Source organism: Pelobates fuscus, chromosome 3, assembly GCF_036172605.1.
Source record: "Pelobates fuscus isolate aPelFus1 chromosome 3, aPelFus1.pri, whole genome shotgun sequence".
Lineage (NCBI taxonomy): Eukaryota > Metazoa > Chordata > Amphibia > Anura > Pelobatidae > Pelobates > Pelobates fuscus.
Window position 1 is genome coordinate 326,406,749 of NC_086319.1, and position 18,829 is coordinate 326,425,577.

Sequence of the window (18,829 nt, forward strand, 5' to 3'; positions counted from 1 at the left end):
TAAGAGGTGTGGAGATGGACAATGGTGGTCTTGTGAGGTGTCTTCCCGGAGCTACTGCTCACAGAGACAGGAGACGTATCTGTAATATTGTTAAGCAAGCAAAGCAGGAAGGGGAATTGGATGTACTTGTCCATTTAGGGACAAATGACTTGGCTTGCAATGAGGTTTCAGAGGTTAAGGAAGTTTTTAGTGTTTTTGCCAACGATATACGGCAGGTTGCTTCCACATTGTCATTCTCTGAAGTTCTGCCTGTGCATAACACTCAGAATGACAGGCGGATGCGTATTAGGGACTTTAACTTGTGGCTTGGTGAATGGTGTCGGGAGCAAGGATTTGGCTTTATTGCTCATGGTAGCTCTGTTTGGAATGGAAATAAACTGTACAAAAAAGATGGTTTGCATCTTTCTCAAAAGGGAACAAATGTTCTCAGTGAGCAGTTCAGAGGTTTTGCTAGGATGTATTTAAACTAGGAGGGGGGGGGGGGGGCAAAAGGGTGATAAAACATCAATCCAATTGTCCCCCAAAACAAGGACAGAAGGTGCCTGTAGCAAGTGTGTTAAAAAATGATAAGCTTAGAGTCATGTCTACAAATGCTCGCAGTTTAGGGAATAAGATCCATGAACTTGTGGCAATAATGGCAACTGATAGTGTAGATTTAGTCGCTGTTACTGAGACATGGTATAATGAGAAAAATGACTGGGACATAGCAATACCAGGGTACTCTTTATATAGAAAAGACAGGGAAGGCAAGAAAGGGGGAGGGGTGGCCCTGTATGTAAAGAATAGCATAAAATCTAGCCAAATAAAGGTTAGTGAGGCGAACATAGAGTCAGTTTGGGTTACGTTAGAATTTGGTAATCACACAGTAACTCGTGTAGGTGTGATTTATAGGCCCCCAGGACAAATTGAAGAGTTAGATAATCTACTAGTTGAAGAAATAGCTAAAATGACAATGAAGGGGGAAGTTATCATCATGGGTGACTTTAATCTTCCTGATGTAAATTGGAAAACAAAAATAGCTACTTGTGCCAGGAGCACACATATTCTAAACTCCCTACTGGGATTGTCTCTAAAACAAGTCGTTGAGGAGCCAACTCGTAAAGAGGCCATACTAGATTTAGTGTTAACAAATGGAGATTTGGTATCAGATATTACTGTAGGTGAAAGTTTAGGATCCAGTGATCATCAGTCAGTGTGGTTTAATATAAGAACAGTGACTGAGTCACACCACACAAAAACAAAAGTTTTAGACTTTAGAAAAACAGACTTTTCCAAAATTAGAATATGTGTAAAGGAGTCATTATCAGACTGGAGCAATTTAAATGGAGTCCAAAAGAAATGGGATTATTTAAAAGTTGCACTACTGAAGGCAACAGAAAATTGCATTAGGCTTGTCAGTAAAAGCAAAAAATTCAAGAAACCACTGTGGTACTCCATAGATGTAGCCAAAATAGTAAAAAACAAAAAGTTAGCATTTAGCAATTATAAAAAAACCCAGAGTGAGGAAGACAGAATGACCTATAAGATTAGGCAGAAAGAGGCTAAGCAAGTTATAAGAGCTTCCAAATCACACACAGAAGAGAAAATAGCACAGTCAGTAAAAAAGGGGGACAAAACCTTTTTTTAGATACATAAATGAGAAAAGAAAAGTAAAACAAGGATTAGTTAGATTAAAAACAAAAGAAGGAAGGTATGTAGATGAGGATAAAGGTCTAGCTGACTGCCTCAATGAATATTTTTGTTTGGTATTTACAGATGAAAATGAAGGAAAGGGACCTCAGTTAAGAAAAAGGATAAATGAGTCATTTATTACACGTGAGATTACAGAGGAAGAGGTTCTATTTCAACTGTCAAAAGTAAAGACAAATAAGTCAATGGGACCTGATGGAATACACCCAAAGCTATTAAAAGAGCTTAGTGGTGTACTAGCAAAACCATTAATTTGATGATTTATTTAACCAATCATTGATAACAGGAGTAGTCCCAGAAGATTGGAAGTTAGCGAATGTTGTGCCCATTCACAAGAAAGGTAATAGGGAGGAGTCGGGCAACTATAGGCCAGTAAGCCTAACTTCAGTAGTGGGGAAAGTGATGGAAACCATGTTAAAGGATAGGATTGTTGAACATCTAAAAACACATGGATTTCAAGATCAAAGACAACATGGGTTTACTTCAGGGAGATCATGCCAAACTAATCTTATTGATTTTTTTGATTGGGTAACTAAAATTATAGATCAGGGTGGTGCAGTAGACATTGCTTACCTCGATTTCAGTAAGGCTTTTGACACTGTTGCACATAGAAGGCTTATCAACAAACTACAATCTTTGAGTTTGGATTCCAATATTGTTGAATGAGTAAGGCAGTGGCTGAGTGACAGGCAACAGAGGGTTGTAGTCAATGGAGTATATTCGAAGCTTGGGCTTGTCACCAGTGGGGTACCTCAGGGATCTGTACTTGGACCCATTCTCTTTAATATTTTTATTAGTGATATTGCAGAAGGTCTTGATGGTAAGGTGTGTCTTTTTGCGGATGATACTAAGATATGTAACAGGGTTGATGTTCCAGGAGGGATAAGCCAAATGGAAAATGATTTAGGTAAACTAGAGAAATGGTCAGAGTTGTGGCAACTGACATTTAATGTGGATAAGTGCAAGATAATGCATCTTGGATGTAAAAACCCAAGGGCAGAGTACAAAATATTTGATAGACTCCTAACCTCAACATCTGAGGAAAGGGATTTAGGGGTGATTATTTCTGATGACTTAAAGGTAGGCAGACAATGTAATAGAGCAGCAGGAAATGCTAGCAGAATGCTTGGTTGTATAGGGAGAGGTATTAGCAGTAGAAAGAGGGAAGTGCTCATGCCATTGTACAGAACACTGGTGAGACCCCACTTGGAGTACTGTACACAGTACTGGAGACCCTATCTTCAGAAGGATATTGATACCTTAGAGAGAGTTCAAAGAAGGGCTACTAAACTGGTTCATGGATTGCAGGATAAAACTTACCAGGAAAGGTTAAAGGATCTTAACATGTATAGCATGGAGGAAAGACGAGACAGGGGGGATATGATAGAAACATTTAAATACATAAAGGGAATCAACACAGTAAAGGAGGAGACTGTATTTAAAAGAAGAAAAACTACCACAACAAGAGGACAGTCTTAAATTAGAGGGACAAAGGTTTAAAAATAATATCAGGAAGTATTACTTTACTGAGAGGGTAGTGGATGCATGGAATAGCCTTCCAGCTGAAGTGGTAGAGGTTAACACAGTAAAGGAGTTTAAGCATGCGTGGGATAGGCATAAGGCTATCCTAACTATAAGATAAGGCCAGGGACTAATGAAAGTATTTAGAAAACTGGGCAGACTAGATGGGCCGAATGGGTCTTATCTGCCGTCACATTCTATGTTTCTATGTTTCTATAATACCAGATACATACACTGACACACACATCCACGCACCATGACACACATGCAGATACATACACTTACACACATATACGCACCATGACACCAGATACATACACTGACACACACATCCAGATGCCCAGACATACAGATACAGACAGATACAGAGACACATACAGATGCACAGTGATACATACACTGTGTCAAGGATACATACCTTGACACAAAGAATGACACACAAATACATTGACAAACATACCCAGATGCCCACACTGACACAGGCATACAGATACAGACACTGACAGATATATACTGACAGTGACACACAGTCACCGACATACTGAAACACATGCAGATAAACATACAGATACACCTTATACACAGACACATGTAGATTCACAGATACATACACATACATATACACAAAAACACATACATGTCCGTTTCCTACCTTTTGGCTGGTTGAGTCTGATGGAGTTAGGGGCCTGCTGCTCTCCCGGTCTGGTCCACCCCGCCCCCTTTTCTCCCGTGCGGCTTGCTCAGTGTGTGAGCTGGGAGGAAGTACTTACAAGTTGTTACTTCCTCCCAGCTCTGGCTGCACTAGCACAGGGGTGAGGGCAGAGGAGGGGGGTCTGTGTGGCTCTTGTGTCATCACCAATAACCAAAACGCTCCCCTCAGAGTGACTATATTAGTTCAATGCTCCTCCAGGGCAGCCAATGCCCTGTATATGTTCTGAGCAATGCAAGTGGGTTTAATGACTGGCTTGCACTGCATTTGCTTGTGACTCTCTGGTGTCTCACTAAGTAGGATGCCAGAGGACAAATGGGCCAAGAAAGAGTATTGTGCACGGGAGAATGGGAGATGATAGATATATATATATATATATATATATATATATATATATATGTATAGAGAGAGAGAAAACAGATTGTAATGTTGTGTTTGGTGTAAATAGGTCAGTTTCAGTTGTGTTGTGTTTGTGGTGTAATGTGTGTGGCTAGGGGCTGTAGAGCGTGTGTGTGTGTGTGTAGTGCGTTTTAGGGGCTGCAGATTGTGTTTAGGGAATGTTTTTGTGTACAGGGGATCTAGAGTATGAGTATATGGTGTGGTGTGCTTGGTGTGTGTTTCAGGGCTGCTGTGTGTGGAGTGCTGTGTTTGGAAGGGTGCTCTGTCTGTGTTAGGGGTGCAGTGTGTGAGGGGGGGTCTGTATGTGTGTTAGGAGTGCAGTTTGTGAGGAGTGCTCTGTCTGTGTGAGCGGTGCTGTCTGTGAGGGGTGCTGTGTTTATTATTTTTTTAATTAAGTTTTATTGTAGCATATAGGCAACTGTACAGAATAATAAAAGGCATATCATGCTACTTTGTTTGTGCATTCAAAAGTATGTTATGAACAGTGACAGTTGACAATATAAAATATGATGGGTCTTGCCCGCTGCCCCTCAGGTGGGTGCCATGGTACAGGGTTTGCCCTTGTTGAACTCTGCATGCTGGGGGTAGAAGAGGTCTTCCATGTCACTCTCCTCCGATGCAATATCAGAGTCCTCCCTCGCAGGTGGCAGTTTAGTAGGCCGTGATTTTGGAGTAACTCTGAGCAATGTGCCTATATCTTGTGAAGAAAAGGCTGTATCGCTTATCGGACGATATTACTAGGTATATGCCTTTATAAATCAATGTTCCCTCAGGAGCTCTTCGATCGCTGGCTAGCTCCTTGTTTCTGTGTGAGTGGTGCTGTATTTGTAAAGGGTGCTTTGTATGTGTGTGAGGGGTGCAGTGTGTGGGTGAAAGGTAGTGTGTGTCTGTGTGTGGGTGAAAGGTAGTGTGTGTCTGCAGGGCTGCCATCAGAAATTTTGGGGCCCCTGACAAAGCACAAGGTCTGGGCCCCCCCCCCGACCCCTCCCTCCCGGGCCCGCCCACGCCCTACCTAGTCCGCTGACAATGATGCGGGACTGAATGTGGTGTGTATAGTGGAAGTGAATTAGAATGTGTGTAATGGATGTAGTGTTTGTGTGTATTAGATACTGTTTGTGCAGTGAATGCAGAGTGTGTTAGTGTAGCGGATGCAGTGTGTATAGTGAACGCAGAGTGTGTTTGAGTAGTGGATGTAGTGTTTGTATGTACTAGATGAAATGTGTTTAGTGGATGCAGTGTCTGTAGTTGATGTAGTGTGTGTATTAGACGCAGTGTCTGTGTATAGGGAATGCAGAGTGTTTCAATTTGTGGTGGATGTAGTGTGTGTACTGTGAATGTTTGTGTAGTGGATGCTGTGTGTACAGGTGATGCAGAGTGTATGTTAGTGTAGTGAATGCAGAGTGTGTGTCAGTATAGTGAATCCAGAGTGTGTGCATAGTTTAGTGAATGCAGAGTGTGTGTTAGTGTGTAATAAATGCAGAGTGTGTGTTAGGGTGTAGTGAATGCAGAGTGTGTCAGTGTAATGAATGTAGTGTGTGTGTAAATTTGTAGTGAATGTAGAGTGTGTGTTAATGTGTAGTGAATGCAGAGAGTGTGTCAATGTGTAGTGAATGCAGAGAGTGTGTCAATGTGTAGTGAATGCAGAGAGTGTGTTAGTGTAGTGAATGCAGAGAGTGTGTTAGTGTAGTGAATGCAGAGAGTGTGTTAATGGGTAGTGAATGCAGAGAGTGTGTTAGTGTGTAGCGAATGCAGAGTGTGTGTTAGTGTGTAGCGGATGCAGAGTGTGTGTTAGTGTAGTGAATGCAGAGTGTGTTAGTGTGTAGCGGATGCAGAGTGTGTGTTAGTGTAGTGAATGCAGAGTGTGGTAATGTGTAGCGAATGCAGAGTGTGTGTCAGTATAGTGGATGCAGTGAGTGTGTTAGTGTGTAGTGTATGCAGAGTGCATGTTGTATTAGTGAATGCAGTGTGTGTATTGTATTAGTGTATGCAGTGTGTGTTGTATTAGTGTATGCTGAGTGTTCTGTTTGTGTATGCAGTGTGTGTTGTATTAGTGTATGCAGTGTGTGTTGTGTCAGTGTATGCAGAGTGTGTTGTGTTAGTGTATGCAGAGTGTGCTGTGTTAGTGTATGCAGTGTGTGCTGTGTTAGTGTATGCAGTGTGTGTGTTGTGTCAGTGTATGCAGAGTGTGTGTTGTCAGTGTATGCAGTGTGTGTGTGTGCTGTGTTAGTGTATGCGGTGTGTGTTGTGTCAGTGTATGCAGAGTGTGTGTTGTGTTAGTGTATGCAGTGTGTGTGTTGTGTTAGTGTATGCAGTGTGTGTGTTGTGTCAGTGTATGCAGAGTGTGTTGTGTTGGTGTATGCAGAGTGTGTTGTGTTAGTGTATGTAGTGTGTGTGTGTGTTGTGTCAGTGTATGTAGTGTGTGTGTGTGTGTGTTGTGTCAGTGTATGCAGTGTGTGTGTATGCAGTGTATGTAGTGTGTGCTGTGTCAGTGTATGTAGTGTGTGTTGTGTCAGTGTGTGTGTGTGTGTGTGTGTGCTGTGTCAGTGTATGTAGTGTGTGTTGTGTCAGTGTGTGTGTGTGTGTGCTGTGTCAGTGTATGTAGTGTGTGTGTGTGTGTTTTGTGTCAGTTTATGCAGTGTGTGTGTTTTGTCAGTGTATGTAGTGTGTGTGTTGTGTTAGTGTATGTAGTGTGTGTGTGTTGTGTTAGTGTATGTGTGTTAGTGTATGTAGTGTGTGTGTGTTGTGTTAGTGTATGTAGTGTGTGTTAGTGTATGTAGTGTGTGTGTGTTAGTGTATGTAGTGTGTTAGTGTATGTGTTTTGTCAGTGTATGTAGTGTGTGTGTGTGTGTGTTGTGTTAGTGTATATAGTGTGTGTGTTGTGTCAGTGTATGTAGTGTGTGTGTGTGTTGTGTCAGTGTATGTAGTGTGTGTGTGTGTGTTGTGTTAGTGTATATAGTGTGTGTGTTGTGTCAGTGTATGTAGTGTGTGTGTGTGTGTGTGTTGTGTCAGTGTATGTAGTGTGTGTGTGTTGTGTTAGTGTATATAGTGTGTGTGTTGTGTCAGTGTATGTAGTGTGTGTGTGTGTTGTGTCAGTGTATGTAGTGTGTGTGTGTGTGTTGTGTTAGTGTATATAGTGTGTGTGTTGTGTCAGTGTATGTAGTGTGTGTGTGTGTGTTGTGTCAGTGTATGTAGTGTGTGTGTGTGTGTTGTGTCAGTGTATGTAGTGTGTGTGTGTGTGTGTGTGTGTTGTGTCAGTGTATGTAGTGTGTGTGTAAATGTCCAATGAGGAGGGGGAGGGGGGGGGCATTTTAACATTATTGAAAAATAAATAAATAAATAATGTAATTAATTAAATTGTTTCTCCCCCCTCCCTGCTTACCTGTGTCTAGGGAGGGGGGAGATTCCATCCCTGGTGGTCCGGTGGCATGGTGGGGCCCCCCGGCTTCCTGTTACCGCTGAGGGGGCCCAGGCAGCACACAGCCTCTCCTCTTCTCTCCTCCAATAACTCTCACGAGACCCGCGGAGCGTTGCCATGGCAACTGGGTCTCGCGAGAGTTATTCGCAGGGAGGAGAAGAGAAGAGGCTGTGTGCTGCCTGGGCCCCCTCTGCGGTAACTGGGAAGCCAGGGGCCCGGGGCTGCACACATAGATAGCGATATTCGCTATCTATGTGTGCAGGGAGGGAAAGTGGGGCCCCAGCAGTCCGGGCCCCCCAGGGCCGCCGGGCCCGTGACAACTGTCACGGTTGTCACCCCCTGATGGCGGCCCTGTGTGTCTGTGTGTGGGTGAAAGGTAGTGTGTGTCTGTGTGTGGGTGAAAGGTAGTGTGTGTCTGTGTGTGGGTGAAAGGTAGTATGTGTCTGTGTGTGGGTGAAAGGTAGTATGTGTCTGTGTGTGGGTGAAAGGTAGTGTGTGTCTGTGTGTGGGTGAAAGGTAGTGTGTGTCTGTGTGTGGGTGAAAGGTAGTGTGTGTCTGTGTGTGGGTGAAAGGTAGTGTGTGTCTGTGTGAGGGGTGCTGTGTGTGACTAGCTTACTTATGATTGCCATGAGTACATATAATTTATTAATCAAGAAATTATGCTCACATTCCAACTGTATTGCATTTAAAGGCAAGATATGACTTGCAACCTCGTTATTCGCTCGCTTTCCAAAGCAGATAACAATCCACTAAACACCCCTGTGTATTTTTGCTGCTCTGTGAAGCTTTCATATTTAATACTGAATTAACCATCCCCTTTATTTCCTTTTCAGAAGGAGAAATAATATCAAATCTATACAGTGCAGCTAATCTCTTTTATTATTTAAAGAAAACGCAAGATAAAAGACTAAAATAGTTACAGAAAATAAAGTTCATGTGTTTCTCCCTAATATCTTCCAGAGTGAAATCTTTGGCTGTCAGGGTTATTATATCCATAACGCCCTTCTTGTCTGTATTCATTGTAATGATTACCCCATCCTCTCCCACCACGTGGCTGATTGTAATTATGTGACCAATCTCGTCTTCCTTCCCATTCTCTACGTGGTCTGTTATCTCGATACCTGAGAAAACAGAAAATGAAAAACATGTTTGTTAAAAAGTCTACATAAAAGAGAAGCACAAACAGAAAAATCTAACATGTTCAGTCCCTTATTGATAACTGTATGTTGACACCTGCTTCCACACACACAAAAAAGCAAATGTAAGTGAATTTATTTCAGAAATTTGGAAGGGAATATGATGAAATAAATTAGTTAAATAGGAATAAAATCTTCTATCACTTACAATAACAAAAAACAAGAATAAAAATCACTAATATTAAAAGGGACACTGTAGGCACTATAACCATTTTCAGCTCATTGACTTAACTATAAATCTGGCACTGTTCTTTAATTCAGTGTTTAAGAATTGTCAAGCAATTTAACACTTAGTAAGGGACCCTGTTCATTCACTGGCAGTAACACTTCCTTCTAGCCATATCAATTTATAGCAGCAATGGGCACTGTGCTAGGCTGAAACCAGTCAGCTGACAATGTCCTCGGCCCACTGCTGCTCCGGCTGTCTCCTCATTAGACCAAGCAGCTTACAGGGTATGGACTGTTGGGGCTCCTGTACCAAATTAAAAGCTGTTTAATGATTACTGGACAATTAGCCAAGAGATTCTAGACACTTTAACCACTTCAATGAGATGGATATTTTTCAGTACCTACAGGGTTCCTTTAAAATTATTGGGATGTAAAAGAATCAAAGAACAGCTACCTATCCTGGTGTCTTTGGTTGCCCATCTTCCAGTTTTCCACAATTGGGGGTATCTCTTGTGGCCTTTTTACATATTCCTGATATTCTATGTCATCTGCCGTAAAGCGTTGAGCAAACATCTCTTCAAACATCTGAGGATCAGAAGTGCTGCTCATCCTGAATCTTAACAGGAAGAATAAGTAAATGTTTACACGTAAAGAAGAACACAATAACAACAATTCAGAAAAAGTAATTTGTTTCATTGCAACTAGATATCACACTTAATATACAATGCTCCATAACATATGTTTTAGTAAGTATGGGAATGTATACATCCCTTATTCTTTTTGTGTATTAACTGTACATTGTTAATGGGACAAAGAATAATGAAAATATGTATATACTGCAGCACGTGTTACCCTTTTTACCCAGTTCGGGACTTTCCAAGTTCAATACATATTGCCTCCCACCCATAATAAAAATAAAAAAAAAAGTTTCATCCACCTATTTGCACTACGCAAATTATTCCTACTATTGCAATCTCAACAGACTAGAAATACACACATCAAGGTTCAGAATAAAACAGAAGGCGCAGTAGTCTGGACAAGTACCCCCTTTTCAAAACCTCGACAATGCTCATCGAATCCAAGGATTTAAAAAAAAAAAAAAAAAAATTAACGCTTTTAGTATTGTGATAAGCTCCCATGTACATATGATTTATGTCACATTTAAGGGACACTATAGGCACCCAGAGCACTTCCTCTCCTTGAAGTAGTTTAGTGCAGTGTCCCTGTCCCCTTAACCCTGCAATGTAAAACATTGGGGTTTCAAAAAAAAAAAAAAAAAAAAAAAAAAAAAAAAAAAGAACTACCTCTAGTGGCTGTTTACGAGACATCACTAAAAGGTGCTTCCTGCAGTTTCCCAGAGTTTAACTCTGTGAAACGATGCTGGATGTCCTCAAGATTTGCAGAAGGACATCCAGCGTGTGAAAATGGGTAAGTGATTTTTAAGCCTCTACATCGCTGGGAGGAGGGGTGGGGGGTGGGGGGAGGGGGGGGGGGTGGGGGGTGGGGGGGGGGGGTGGGGAGGGATGGTTAGGTGTGTGCAGAAGATTCCTATAGTGCTAAAAATACAAAGCTGTATTCCTAACACTATAGTTTTCTTTTAACCTTTTCAATGTAATTCCATGGAAAGCCTGATCTGGTCAATCCTTGCTACATAATAGACTCTGGGGCGCATATTTACTAAACAGTGAATTGTGGCAAAGCGTAAAAAATATATATGTAGTCCAACATTAAAAAATGGTTTTCAATTTGCCACTATTCACAGTTTTTTTTTGTTTTGTTTTTATAATATCAACATATACCAAAACCATATGTTTTATATAAATCCAAGTAAACCCATGCACTGGCTTCATATAAAGTACAAGGGTTGTCTAGTTAGAAGAAGCATTCCACACCCATAGAACACTTCATATTGCTGAATTGCTATGTGGCTATGGAGTATCTCTTTAAAGGGACACTATAATCACCAAAACAACTTTAACTTAATGAAGCACTTTTGGCGCATAGTTCATGCCCCTGTAATCTCACTGCTCAATTTTCTGCCACATAGGAGTTAAATCACTTTGTTTACGCAGCCCTAATCACACCTCCCTGCTTGTGGCTTGCACAGCCTTCCTAAATACTTCCTGTAAAGAGTCATCTAATGTTTACACTTCCTTTATTGCAAATACTAATTTAGAATGTATTATCTCTTGCTCTGTTAATAGCATGCGAGACCATGCAGGAGCCTCCTGTGTGTAATTAAAGTTAAATTTGCAGAGCAGGAGATAAAAACTTTTAAAGTAAGTTACATTTAACTCCGCAGTTCCCAAACTGTGTGCCGGGGTGCCCCGGAATGTTTCCCCAATGCTATGAATATAGCACGGGGAAAACATTACCGTTGAACAGAGGCCCAGTCGGGTGCTGCGGTCCTTTAAGACCGTGACCAGGTCCCTGTAACGTCGGCCAGCTGGGAGGAAGTAACAGCCTGTCACTTCCTCCCAGTGTCATGCGGGAGGGAGAGGAGCACGAAGAGCTGCTCCATGCCCATAACTACCACCAGCAGCAGGCCTTCAAGCCACCCTCCTGGACACACACAAGGTAAGCTAACAGAAGGCTGACTGGAGACATTAAAAATAGTGTGTGTGTGTGTGTGTGTGTGTGTGTGTGTGTGTGTGTGTGTGTGTGTGTGTGTGTGTGTGTGTGTATATATATATATATATATATATATACACACACATCCAAGCAGTCATACACCAGCACAACATAACACTCTTGCATTCTAACAAAAATATTACATACAAACTCCAAAAGGATATACAAAAACACACCCCTTCACTCAAACACATACTTCACACAAATGTACATCCGCATTTAAAAGGGCTGCAACAGAAACAAGTGATAACTCCTAAATGGTAGTGAATTCAGCAGTGAAACTTCAAAAGGCATGATCTACACACAAAAGCTGCTTCATTAAGCTAAAATTGTTCTGGTGACGGTAAAAGTGAATTTTAGCGTATTTTATTATTTGCAGTTTTGTTCAGGTGTGATTTAAGCAAAATAACTAACTCATATAGTATTTGTCTTACCTAGAATGTGGGGGTAAAAGTGTATTTTATTATTTGGAGCTAGTTATTTTACTTACTGTGCCACTTAATCACACCTGAACAAAACGGCAAATAATAAAATACGCTAAAATACACTTTTACCCTGGTGACTATAGTGTCCCTTTTAAATTCCTATTTATAAAAGTGACAATTTCGTTTTGAAATTAACACTTTTATATTTCAAGCAAACAGCTGGGGTGAGTCAATTCCTACTTTCGTTAGCTCCACTTTGACCACCACTGGACCACGGGTAAACAGTTTGCCCCATTACTGGGCAACCGGGCCAGTGCACTCCTGGCATCATAACCACTACAGACAGACGTTGAGGTCATGATGATTGTAGTAACCCTTTAATGCAGTGGTCAGCAACCTAGTCCTCATGGACCACCAACAGTCCAGGATTTATGTATTTCCCTTTTTTATTCCAATGGAGATACTGACAAAACCTGGACTGTTGGTGGTCCATGAGGACTGTGTTAGGGACCACTGCTTTAATGGAAAGATGTAGGCAATCCATAACATAAAGTCAATCCACAAAAAACATGTTTGCACACAGCAAGTTGGAAAGCAAGTTTAAGATGGAAAAGAATCATCAAAAGAGGTGAAATGCCCCTAGTAAGATTCCTTGATGTGCTCCTTTATGGAATATATATATATATAAATTCTAGGTGACAAACTAAATGAATTACCTCTTATCGCCCCACATGAGCCATGGAGCTAATAAAGTTGGCAAAACATGATATACTCACCAGTATCCCAGATATCACTAATATCCCACTTCCTGCTTCGCTCGCTGTGTGCACAGTGCCAGCAGCTTGGCCAGGTTAAAGGGGAAATGGCCGCCGCACATGCGCAGTCAGCACTAGGAAGCGAGTGAGGGCAACACGCGTGCGCAATCGGGACTATCACGGAGACAGCGCTGTTGAGGGAGGCGGGTAGGGTAATAAGCGTGCAAAGACGCTGCGCCCACTGCGGTTCAAATGCTGGCAGCTTTACAATGCTGTAAAAATTATACAGAAAATAAGCCACTAAAAATTCTGGCACTGACAGTGACAGAGAGGATATTTTAGTTTGTGGATGGAGTAGTTTGGAAAACATAAAGCTGAATGTATATTTATGTACACTCTGTCTCATAAAAATATTTTGGTTTCTTTCAATCTGAGTTGTTAACTTTAACCCCGTAAATCATTAATATACAGGTTTCATTATAATTTCATTAGCAAACATTTTATTCATGGAGTTCTGCCTCTTGTACTTTGGTCAGTAAGACGTGACTAGTGACCCTCTTCCTTTGCTCATTAATGTTGCCTTGACATTGGAGAAGGGGTACATACCCTATCTCAGAACATTTAACCTGACCTGGCTTTTTAAATTGTACCCCTGGGGTTACATGTACCATGGGTTGTGAACCCCTGTTCTAAAATTTAAAGGACCACTCTAGGCACCCAGACCACTTCAGCTTAATGAGGTGGTCTGGGTGCCAAGTCCTTCTAGGGTTAACCCATTTTTTCATAAACATAGCAGTTTCAGAGAAACTGCTATGTTTATGAATGGGTTAAGCCTTCCCCCTATGTCCTCTAGTGGCTGTCTCACTGACAGCCGCTAGAGGCGCTTGCGTGATTCTCACTGTGAAAATCACAGTGAGAGCACGCAAGCGTCCATAGGAAAGCATTATGAATGCTTTCCTATGTGACCGGCTGAATGCGCGCGCAGCTCTTGCCGCGCGTGCGCATTCAGCCGACGGGGAGGAGAAGAGGAGGAGAGCAGGAGGAGATCTCTCCGCCCAGCGCTGGAAAAAGGTAAGATTTAACCCCTTTCCAGAGCCGAGTATGCTTTCCTGGCACTAGAGTGGTCCTTTAAAATAATGGGATGTCTGCACAGTCTGCAGGGGTAAGGCAGCAGGCAGAGATTGTGCACGGCCTTTGCTAGCCTGGCACTGTGCGTTTTGTGAATGGGTTGATGGCCTGTGCACTCAAAACTCCCAGGCCTCCCAACAGTCCCATTTTTGGCAGGGCAGTCCTGATTTTGGGGTCCTGTTCCACTGTCTCACTACAGTTCCCTCATCATTAGATGCTCTCACTCGGCACTCAAGGCACGAGGACCCAGCAGAAAGCACTGAGACAGTGCTCTGTACAAGGTATGCCCTCAGTGAGTGAGTAAGAGTAACTGGCAGGCAGCCTGTCATGCATTCATGCCAGACTGAACTGCCAGAAATTCGGGTGTACAGCCCCCTTTCTGGATCGGTCCGTTTCTTTGGATGTGACAGTGATGCAATTGAAGCACTGACCTACTCACTTTACCCCCTCCCACCAGGGTCCTGCTTCTTAGACTGCCAATGTTGGGGGTTTGGGCATGAATATATAATGGCACACCTTGCAACTCCACCTTTAGGTCCATGTAATTACATAGCAAATAGGGAGTTATAAGGCCATGTTAAAGGGACACGCTCCGAGGTAGATTTGCCACCCATTTGTCATTATAGACATTCGGGGACCACTCTATCAGGTACGTGTGCTTGTTAATAAATAACCAGATAATCATATACATTCATTTCAAAATGTAACACGTGTAGTCACAGACAAGAGGGCTAGTTATTGGTTCATCACACAAAAGACTAGGGAGGTTTTATGACCTAAACAAATTGTGAGTATGACGTAACTGTTGGAGCTATATTGCAAAAGTGATTATAGGAACCGCACTCAATCCTAGCAACCACCGGTGCTCCAGAGCAGAACCAGCAATCCTATCATGTTAAGGCAACAAAAAAGTTCACCAGGCACTCAAAGTGTCAAAGCCGTAGGCAGATTCAAAGGAAGAAAAAAAAGAGCAGCAACGTTTCGATCTACTATGAGGTATTTTTCAAGCTTGTACAGTTTATTTCCATTCCAAACAGAGCTACCATGAGAAATGACACCATTCACCAAGCCACAAGTTAAAGTCCCTAATACACATCTGCCTGTTGTTCTGAGTGTTATGCACAGGCAGAACTTCAGAGAATGACGGTGTGGAAGCAACCTGCCAAAAACACAACAAACGTCCTTTACCTCTGAAATCTCATTGCAAGCCAATGGACAAGTACATATAATTCCCCTTCCTGCTTTGCTCGCTTAGCAATATTACAAATACGTCTCCTGTCTCTGTTAGCAGTAGCTCCAGAAAGACATCTCACAAGACCACTATTGTCCAACTCCACACCTCTTACAATAGAATCCCCAAACACCAACTGCTTTCTATTAGGCCTCACCATTGTCTCCAAGTCTGTCTCTATAATACTACTACACTCGGTGCCTGAGCCTGTCTTCACAACACCACTACACTCGGTGCCTGAGCCTGTCTCTATAACACCAATACACTCGGTGCCTGAGCCTGTCTTCACAACACCACTACACTCGGTGCCTGAGCCTGTCTCCATAACACCAATACACTCGGTGCCTGAGCCTGTCTCCATAACACCAATACACTCGGTGCCTGAGCCTGTCTCCACAACACCATTACACTCTGAAAGTGCTGAAAATGAATTATGTAGAGCAACAGACTGTGCAATATGCTTTTTATCCACAACTCTAAGCCTACCAGATCCTACAGTAATCGATCTGCCATTCCTAGTATGGCTCTGTGGCAGTGGCTTTGCAACAATTCCAGCCTGAGTTTGTTTACTGCATAATTTACAAAACTAAGACTTCAAAAATACAATCTCCTGCCGCAATATAGATAACTGTCTACAGATTAGACAGCATCCAAATCTACATAAAGTGGAACGTGAAACAAATGCATAACAACTATTACACTGAACTGAGTCTGCCATTTTAATGAGGTGAGTAATTTAAATCAAACAAATCTTACTCACTTGGAGCCAGGGCCGGACTGGGAAAAAAAATTAGGCCCGGGCATTTTTCAATCAGAACGGCCCCCGCTGAAGAGCTCTGGCATTAAAAAAGGCCTGAATTTGTTCTGCGCAGCGCAAGCAAATTTAATAACATGCTTGCGCTGTGTTTGCTTTTAAATTGTCTCTGGTGTCTCCACAAGTGGGATACCAGAGGACAAAAGGGCCAGGAAAGTGTATGGTGAATGTGTTTGGAGCCTGCTTGTGGGATTGCGTGTGTGTAGAGTGTGGTGTGGTATTGTGTAAATAGGTCAATTTCATTTGTGTTTGTGGTGTAATATGTGTGGCTAGGGGCTGTAGAGAGTGTGTGTATAGGGGGCGTAGTGTTATAGGGGATGTAGTGAGTGTGTGCATACGGGCTGTAGTGTGTGTGTATAGGTGACGTAGTGTGTGTAGGGGTTGTAGAGAGGGTGTGTTTAGAGAATGTTGTATGTGTTTGCTGACAAGGAATGTAGTGTGTGTGTAGGTGGTGCAGTGTGTGTGTGTGTGTAGGAGATCTAGTGTGTAAAGGACCCAGAGTGTGTATAGGAGATTGTGTGTGTGTGTGTGTGTGTGTGTGTGTGTATAGAGGATTGAGTGCATATAGGGTAAGGGATTTAGCGTGTATCTGGAGCGTAATGCGTGTAGTGGTGCAGTGTGAGGGGTGCTGTAGTGTGTGTGTATATATATAAATATAAATATATATATTTGGACGTATTGTATATGTGAGGGGGGCAGTGTGTGTGTATGTAAGAAGGGTGCTGTGTGTGAGGGTGTTTTTATCTGCCGTCACATTCTAGGTTTCTAATTTTCTTTGTCTGTTAACTCACTGAGGGTTATTTTATATATTATATATGTATATATATATATATATATATATATATATATGTGTGTGTGAGCGAGGGTGCTGTCTGTATGAGGGTGCTTTCTGTCTGAGGGTGCTGTGTGTGAATGAGGGTGCTGTGTGTGTCTGAAGGTGATGTGTGCGTCTGGGTGCGCTGTGTGCGTCTGGGTGCGCTGTGTGTGTCTGGGTGCGCTGTGTGTGTTTGGGTGCTGTGTGTGTTTGGGGGTGCTGTGTGTGTCTGGGTGGTGTGTGTGTCTGGGTGGTGTGTGTGTCTGGGTGCTGTGTGTGTCTGGGTGCTGTGTGTGTCTGGGTGCTGTGTGTGTCTGGGGGCGCTGTGTGTGTCTGGGGGCGCTGTGTGTGTCTGGGGGCGCTGTGTGTGTCTGGGGGTGCTGTGTGTGTCTGGGGGTGCTGTGTGTGTCTGGGGGTGCTGTGTGTGTCTGGGGGTGCTGTGTGTGTCTGGGGGTGCTGTGTGTGTGAGGGGGGTGATGTGTGTGTGAGTGTGATTTTTTTTATTTAAATTTAAATATTTTTTTTAATTAATAATAATAAAAAAAGGTTACTCCCCCCCCCTCTCTTCTTACCTTTAGCCTGGGAGGGGGGGGAGGAGCCAGGTATCCATTGAGGAGGGTGCTGTGCTACCATGTAGGGTGCTGCCATCCATCCCTGGTGGTCCAGTGGTGAGAGTGAACTCTAGCCTGCAGGCTGCAGGCTAGAGTTCACTCTCGCGAGATCTGAGCGTTGCCACGGTAACAACGGCAACGCTCAGAATCCCGTGAGAGGACCCGGTGGAGCTGCTGGATAGAGCTCCGCCGTTCCTCTCCTCCCTCCCACACTCCCCAGCCGGCGGCCGCTTAAAATTGCCTGTGGGCCGGTGAGGGAGATCTTTGATCTCCCCACCGGCCCATGAAGGCACACAGCAGGGACGGCGCTCGGGTAGCGCTGGCCCTGCAGCGGCCGGCCGGGGAGATCCCGATGGCCAGTCCGGGCCTGCTTGGAGCATTGTACGCAGTACCGGAGACCATATCTCCAGAAGGATATTGATACTTTAGAGAGAGTTCAGAGAAGGGCTACTAAACTGGTTCATGGATTGCAGGGTAAAACTTACCAGGAAAGGTTAAAGGATCTTAACATGCATAGCTTGGAGGAAAGACGAGACAGGGGGGATATAATACATAAAGGGAATCAACACAGTATAGGAGGAGACCATATTTAAAAGAAGAAAAACTACTACAACAAGAGGACAAAGTCTTAAATTAGAGGGGCAAAGGTTTAAAAATAATATCAGGAAGTATTACTTTACTGAGAGGGTAGTGAATGCATGGAATAGCCTTCCAGCTGAAGTGGTAGAGGTTAACACAGTAAAGGAGTTTAAGCATGCGTGGGATAGGCATAAGGCTGGCTATCCTAACTATAAGATAAGGCCAGGGACTAATGAAAGTATTTAGAAAATTGGGGAGACTAGATGGGCCAAATGGTTCTTATCTGCCATCACATTCTATGTTTCTATGTTGGCACAGGAGGGGGCAGCAGAGTATTGCTCACTTTAGCAAGAAGTCTCTCATTGAATAGTTACATATTGCTTTAACTGGAAGAACATCCATGAAAAAAACAGATTATTAATTATGGGAAGCCAACCTACATTTCACATTGCTAAAATTCCTCTTACTCCATCCATTACAAATGTTTTGACGCTGTGGGAACCTGTTCATGTCTGTGAATTCTATTAAGATGGATGATTTCCAAGTGAAAAGTCTATGTGAATCTTGGTCAGGGGCATTTTAAATCTAAATACTGTCTGTTTACACAACAGCATGACTATACGTGGAATCTCTCTGTATTTCTATATGGACAGGTTATTAGGGTCTCTTTATGTGTGTCAAATTCCTTTTTTATGTTACACTGAAAGGCTATTTTAGACTTCTTACTGGAAGTTTCCTAACTAA

At 42.8% G+C, this 18,829-nt stretch overlaps 1 protein-coding gene across 2 annotated transcripts; it reads right to left on the reverse strand.

Moving 5' to 3' along the window:
- Nucleotides 1–8,349: 8,349 nt before the first annotated feature.
- On the reverse strand, nt 8,350–13,029 carry RAMAC (RNA guanine-7 methyltransferase activating subunit). Of its 2 annotated transcripts, none has more exons than XM_063445671.1 (3): nt 12,948–13,029; nt 9,552–9,713; nt 8,350–8,854 (listed from the first exon to the last, which is right to left on the reverse strand). In XM_063445671.1, the coding sequence occupies exons 2-3, from the start codon at nt 9,704–9,706 to the stop codon at nt 8,680–8,682; spliced, it is 330 nt and encodes a 109-aa protein (XP_063301741.1). In that variant the 5' UTR covers nt 9,707–9,713; nt 12,948–13,029; the 3' UTR covers nt 8,350–8,679. The 2 variants fall into 2 exon arrangements, with proteins under 2 accessions (XP_063301741.1, XP_063301739.1); XM_063445669.1 differs by having other exon boundaries at nt 8,610–8,854; nt 12,930–13,024.
- Between the last annotated feature and the right edge of the window lie 5,800 nt (nt 13,030–18,829).

Bases quoted from the DNA above. Each gene is read 5' to 3' on its own strand.
- RAMAC (XM_063445671.1), bottom strand. From the start codon at position 9,706: ATGAGCAGCACTTCTGATCCTCAGATGTTTGAAGAGATGTTTGCTCAA. The intron at 8,855-9,551 runs GTAGCTGTTCTT...CTGTTTTCTCAG, and splicing joins AACCAAAGACACCAGGATAG to GTATCGAGATAACAGACCAC.